Here is a 6495-nt window from a genome sequence, read left to right as displayed (position 1 = left end):
AACTTATTATCACCGAGCACCTTGCACATATTGGAATAATCCTATTCAATGAATGTATTGACATTTCGCCTACTTCTCCCAAACAAGCTCGAATGAAAATGTTACGGAGATGTTTATCGTATTGTAAGGAATTGTGTTAAACTCCAGTAGATCAAAAGAACACAGAAAATGGGTAAGTTTTATGGAATAGTATATATTTAATTTGGTCTGAAATCAACACGCGTCTCGGAGACCGGTTGCATGTGTGGTAAAATTAGTAATCACACACCAATGGTTCATTTTCGATGCACTTACCTGAGGAGATGAAGTTTATTGACATTTTACGATGAAAAATAAAAACATAACAGATACAGAAGCAAATATGACAAAATGTTTTGGCAAATGTATTCCAAGATGGCGGTTTGGCAAATTGATGAAGCATGAAGGTTCATTGATTCCTTGAAGAGATGCTGGTAACATTCCGAACTGCATGAAACTACTTTAGGTCTAATTAGCCTGATTACTGAATAAATAAAACATAACACAGTTGTAAGGCTACATTCTTGATAAATCACTGTGTATGATGAATCATATAAATACTGTACAATGTACAGGTACATAAAAAAAATTGACAATTGTAGTTGTACATGTAGTAACAATGTATTTACATTGTAGAATTCCCAAAATAATTGACCACTGGTATGCATTACATACATTTACATGTACTAATTATTAACTGCATATTAAATCTAAAGTTGTGCCAGTAAGCTATGTATAGAAAATGTAGAATTTTATATGTACATTTTCATGATTTGTGCATGTACATAACACATAAAAGGTTAACTGATCTACATGTAACAGGAATTGCCTAAATTATTGGCTCATCTCATAACATTGTCATTCTTGAAGTAAATATATATACATTGTATAACAAGGGATACACATAAATGTACACTTTAATCCCATCTTCAACAAATTTAAAGTGCTATTTTTGAATCTCATTGGATTGTAACCCCCTCCCCTAATTTTCAATGAAGTAAAACTATTTTGAACACTTCTCTTCAGAAATAAATTATATGTTTTTTTATAGAATTGTCAGTGCCTTATGCATGCAAATATTCTTCAAAAATAATTTTAATGCGTATTTGGATGCTTGGTAAAAGTTAATTGTGAATTTATAGCAGTGGTTTTTATACCCCAGTAACTACTATATATATGATGAACATTTGACAAAGGAAGTGTCCCACTGTTTAATACCATCAACATTTTTATTTAACAAGGCCAGGTACTTAACTACATTATTGGATTACTGGACTTCAAACATAGAATGTTTGTTTTTTTAAGCTGCTTAACCAGTATAAGTCCATGCTGTGGAATGTTTATTTTACACAGTACAATGAAGTGCTAAACATTGTACATGTACTGGTTATGTATAAGCTCTATATATAGAAGTCAATATTTACACAATGCATTATTTTTAATATTGTTTAAATGATAAAAAAAAGTACACATCACTAGAGGTAAATTCAGTAAGATTTTTAACAACTATATATACAATTTATGATACATGTACATGTTTATTCTGAAAAGGTGTGTGATTAGGTTTGAACAGGCTATTATTTGAACTTGGAATTATTTTTAATTATGGAATTTGCTTGATTTCTGGTTATTGAAATTTTTAATAAATTCCATGTTTATTCTGTACTGAAATGTTCTGTGCTGCGCACAACACTTTCTATTACAAAAAAAATAGTATATTTTCAATAGAATGTACTGTGCCGCGCACAACACTGTCTAACCAAAATTCATTGTATGGAAAGTGTTATTAACCGCTGAAAAGATTATAATTCCAAATAAACATGGAATTTATTAAAAATTTTAAACACAAGAAATTATGCAAATTCCATAATTAAAAATAATTCCAAGTTCAAATAATAGCCTGTTTTTGGTAGATTTGCATGAAATCAAAATCTATATGCATAAAAAATTCTCAAATTATGAAATGTCAATCATTGAAATACCAAATTCTGGCTTGTATTCATGCAGTCCACTCTTTTATTTTCCAACCTGTATTTAATGATGGAAAACCGAAAACAGGGTTTTCCATGAAAATACCACCAAGGAACACATACAATTTGATATAACCAGAGTTTTACAATTTTGACCACTTTCTAATAGTTTTTTTCACCTGAATTTTTTGTGGCAAGAAGAAGGTATGAGCTATGCAAAGCCGATTACAGTAAACGTAGAATAGACAAATTAGAAAAGGAATCCAACAGCTGTAAGAGGTTTAAACATGTACACACACAACTGTATGTTAAAGTAGTTTATTTAAGTTATTCTAATTTTGAAAGATCTAACCCTTCACCAGTCTGTGTCAATGTGTGCACAATAACATGTATATGTACATGTATATGCATTTGTATAATTTAATAGAATTAAGAGTTTAAATTTTGCTGACAAAACAATTTTATAACTGATTGGAGGTTTTTGTTGTATATTTATTAGATATGTACAGTATATATACGTATATATATATACATTTTTATCTCATTTTTCTTTTTTTTGAGACAATTGACATTTTGAGTATACATGTACACATAACAGGTACAATGTATATATAACCCTTAGCAAAGTGTTGATTTCTTCAGATAATACATTGTAACCTTTATGTACAAATGTAGGTAATTGTTATCATTGTTGGCTTTGTCAAAGGTTTTGTTTATTTGACAATTTGATTTAAATCCTGAAATAAAGGTAATAACCTGCTGACCCCAAAGATCACTAGACCCCACAAATGACAGGCCTTCAAAAACGCTGATAACAGTTTGATGTTTTGATAAGTATTAATTTGTGGTGATTTACCTGCCCATTACAATGTATTGCATACATGTAATTAGTTTTTATATATGTACATGTACAATTGTAGATTTCATGTGTATTGGAGCGAGGTGAAATATAGGTGCAAATGACATTGTTACTTAGCTGATATGAAAAATTTTAATCTAGAATTTCAGTTTGTTTACTTTCTATTTTGAAAATGCCTATACGCTTTCAGTGTGACCATGACACTAAGATTTGTAGATTTTTCACAGTTATTATAAACACTCAACATGTTGGATCAAAATTTAATATCAGGTTATTTGTTTCTCTGTTAAAGAAATTCTAAAAGCTTGGAGATGATTAAGAATTCAGATCAATCTCAACTTTTATTGAAAACAATGTTGTATTGGGCTTAGATCTGCAGTGCTCAGGATTTTTAATTTGTGTGTATTGAATTAACTTATGGTTTTTAAAATTTAAAAAAAACATTGCCTTTAAATTTCCAGACAACATATGAATTTTTATAAAGTACAATCATGAACATTGATCATGAACTGAGGGCTTTATGTATATATTCATATATATTATTATAAACTGATTTTTTTTCAGGACAAAAAGCAACAAAACACAAAGATGCTGACGGCGAACCTTCCCCCTCGCCTCGAAAGTCACCAAAGCGTTCAAAACATAGGGGAAGGCGATCCAGTAAAGAACACACTCCTTCTCATTCAGAGAAGTCCAGTTCAGGGGATCCTGGAGGAGGAGGAAGGCCATATTCAGATATAGAAAAACCCATAAGTCCCGTTAGCAAAAAGTCTTTACAAACAATTCCTAAACATGAATCTCCTCGAATTAGTTTGGATTATGATCAAAAAGAAAATATTCCAGATCAAACTTTATCTAGAACTCCTCCAAAAATGAACGAAAATGAAAAAATGGAGGTGTGTACTCCAGAAAAACTGATAGATTCTAGTATATTGAATCATTTTCCACAAGCTACATCTACGCCAGCTCCTAATGGAATAATAAGTTCAGGACAATCCAATGGACACGCTTTTGGTAAGTGTTACATATACATGTAGATGGCTGGCATCCACTGGTTTCAGTTACAGAATTCATTGACCAATGGTCTAGATTTGCAGGCCCACAGCAGTAGCCATTCAGTGTAAATATATTCAGGGGTTTCAAAATAATATTCTCAGTCATTACTGAAAGGAATACATGTATAAGAAAAAGGAGATGTATTATGATTGCCAATGAGAAAAGTATCCACCAAAGTTCAAATAAAGTGGATGTAAGCAATTATAGGCAATCGTCAGCCCTTCAACAATGAGAAAATAAACCTACCATATGGTCAGCTATAAAAAGTATATTTGTGATATACAAAAAAAGGTGTTTTGTTCTGACAGGCCTAAATTAATATATTGTTTGTTTCCCAAATCCCGACCCTGCCAAGCCAGGTGTGGGTAGGTAAGTAGGGAAATAATTTTTTTTTTCCAAAATGCTGGAACAATATCTGTCTATCTGGCAAGCCTGAAAATCAGAAATGAATAAAATAATATTTGACTTACTTTTGACAATAAATGAGTCGAACCGTTTTTGCAGGGTGGGTAGGGATTGGGGAAACAAACAATATTTTATTTTAGGCCTCAGTAATTTACACCTTTGATATGTCTGCTATTCATCTATTATGAAATTGATTTGATAAATATTGTTTAAAGCTGCAGTTATTTGGTTTTAAATAGATGTGTAAAAACGGCGAATATGTGTCCCCCTTTGACAAAACATCAGGAAATTTCAAATAGACTTTAATCTAACTTTTCAGATGATTTTTTTTTCAAAGAAACGCGTATTACAGTAAAGAATATTTTGCTTTTGATGTTATCTTCATATAGAAATATCATTATACTTCAAAAACATAAAGACCTGAACATTAACTGCAGAAAACACGGAAAGTTATGGCGAAAATGAGCACCCCACTATAGTTTTATAAATTTATACAATTAACTTATCCTGCACGAAATCAAACTTCTACATGAACTTCCCATGGTGAGCCGAGGAAAGATGGAAGGGGTATTTTTATTTCATAATGTCAATAAATTCTGTACAACTTAAATGTATCATAACTTGTATTTTCGTGTAAATTGGCACAAGCGAAAAACAATATTGCCGAAAGTGAAGAAAATGGCGCAAATGAAAAAAATTGCGAAAAAAATCAAAACCCCGATTGCATGATGTACGTTGCTGTTGAATGTGTACTGCATGCATGCATGTATAGTTTGTTTTAGGGTCTCATTGAAAACTATACAGCTTTTAATTGAGAAACGCACTTTAAATTAAGACTTCATTTTTATTATATTCATCACGAAAACAGTCCACAAAATACTACATAGAAATATAAAGACTGAGCAACATGAACCAAACGAAAACCGGTGTGATCTCAGATCCTGCTCCCTCATGGCAACAATCTACTTATTCATGACAAGTATAAATTCAGTGATAAGTCGCATTCGTTTTTTAATTGATGTTCTTATTTCATATTTTTATAAATAACAGAAAGTAGTTTATCACAAATATTCAAAGAGTTTTTAACACTCCAAAAATGATAATTCCATTGAATTTATTTCCATATGATTTATTGCAAAATCTAAAACAAGATCATCAATATAAATAGCAGTCAGGAAACAAGTTAAAAGGCTAGAATTATTAACACTTCTAGCAGCTGAGATGGAAAGACATTTGCGGATGTTTGTTTATACTGTTTGAAACACTACCGTTGTAATATTTCTATCCAATCTGCACATTTATCATTTGAAAGGGGACTGGTCTGCTCTTCTGTTTCTCGATACATTTAGTCAGATCACTGTCAAACCATGCAAGACTCTCATGGGTAGTCAAGGTCGTAAAAAACACCCTCGTCGTCGTCTGATAAAATGTTTCAGTCTACAAGTCATTTATCATAATAATGCAAATTATCTACCATAATCAAAATTGCCCTAGTTTAATGTGAATGTAAATGTGACTGACTGCAACACCCACGGGCGGATCCAGGATTTCAGATTAGGGGGGGGGGGGGCGCCAATTTTTTTTAGGTAAAATTATTGAAATATTCTTCTAAAGGGTTGCAATGTAGGTATATCGAACTATTGTGAGGTAAAATTAGCGAGAAATTAAAGTTTCTAGCAGAAACCGCCTAAATCCACCCTGTCAACAATCTACAATCACTAGTGACTGACTAACGGATGGACGGACAGATGTAAAACAATATGTATATATATATGTTCCTGTTCCGCGAAGAACTTCAAGTTATGATGGAAAGGTCTCCTACAAATTAAAAAAATCTACAACAATCTTCTAACACTCCTAACTTACGCACTAAGAGATTCATATTGCATATATGAGTTTATATAGCTACAGTTATAAAGCTGCAGCCCCAAAACAGAATCTGAAGACCATGCGAACATTTTATTTTGATTCTGTGTTCCTATGCAAACCAATCTACAATCAAGACACCAGCACTTATTGTAAGATGATCTATATAGCAATATCAGGTAATAAATATCTCAACTAATCCTTGAAAGACATGGTGCTGGTAGTTGTGACAAAAAGAAATACAGAAACATCACAAAAAGAAATAACCCTTGTTTGCACATCGCCGGTCAATGTGTCAAAGCCGATTGTACATGGTTTCAA

At 31.9% G+C, this 6495-nt stretch overlaps 1 protein-coding gene across 1 annotated transcript; it reads left to right on the top strand.

The window, feature by feature from the left end:
• Positions 1-33: 33 nt before the first annotated feature.
• Positions 34-4222, top strand: LOC139521439 (uncharacterized). The gene is made up of 3 exons (XM_071314912.1): positions 34-172; positions 3412-3861; positions 4212-4222. Exons 1-3 carry the CDS (start codon positions 169-171, stop codon positions 4220-4222), a joined length of 465 nt encoding a protein of 154 aa, XP_071171013.1. The 5' UTR covers positions 34-168.
• Positions 4223-6495: the final 2273 nt, after the last annotated feature.

This window comes from Mytilus edulis, chromosome 4 (assembly GCF_963676685.1).
Source record: "Mytilus edulis chromosome 4, xbMytEdul2.2, whole genome shotgun sequence".
Classification (NCBI taxonomy): Eukaryota; Metazoa; Mollusca; class Bivalvia; order Mytilida; family Mytilidae; genus Mytilus; species Mytilus edulis.
This window is presented reverse-complemented; position numbering and strand designations above follow the sequence as displayed.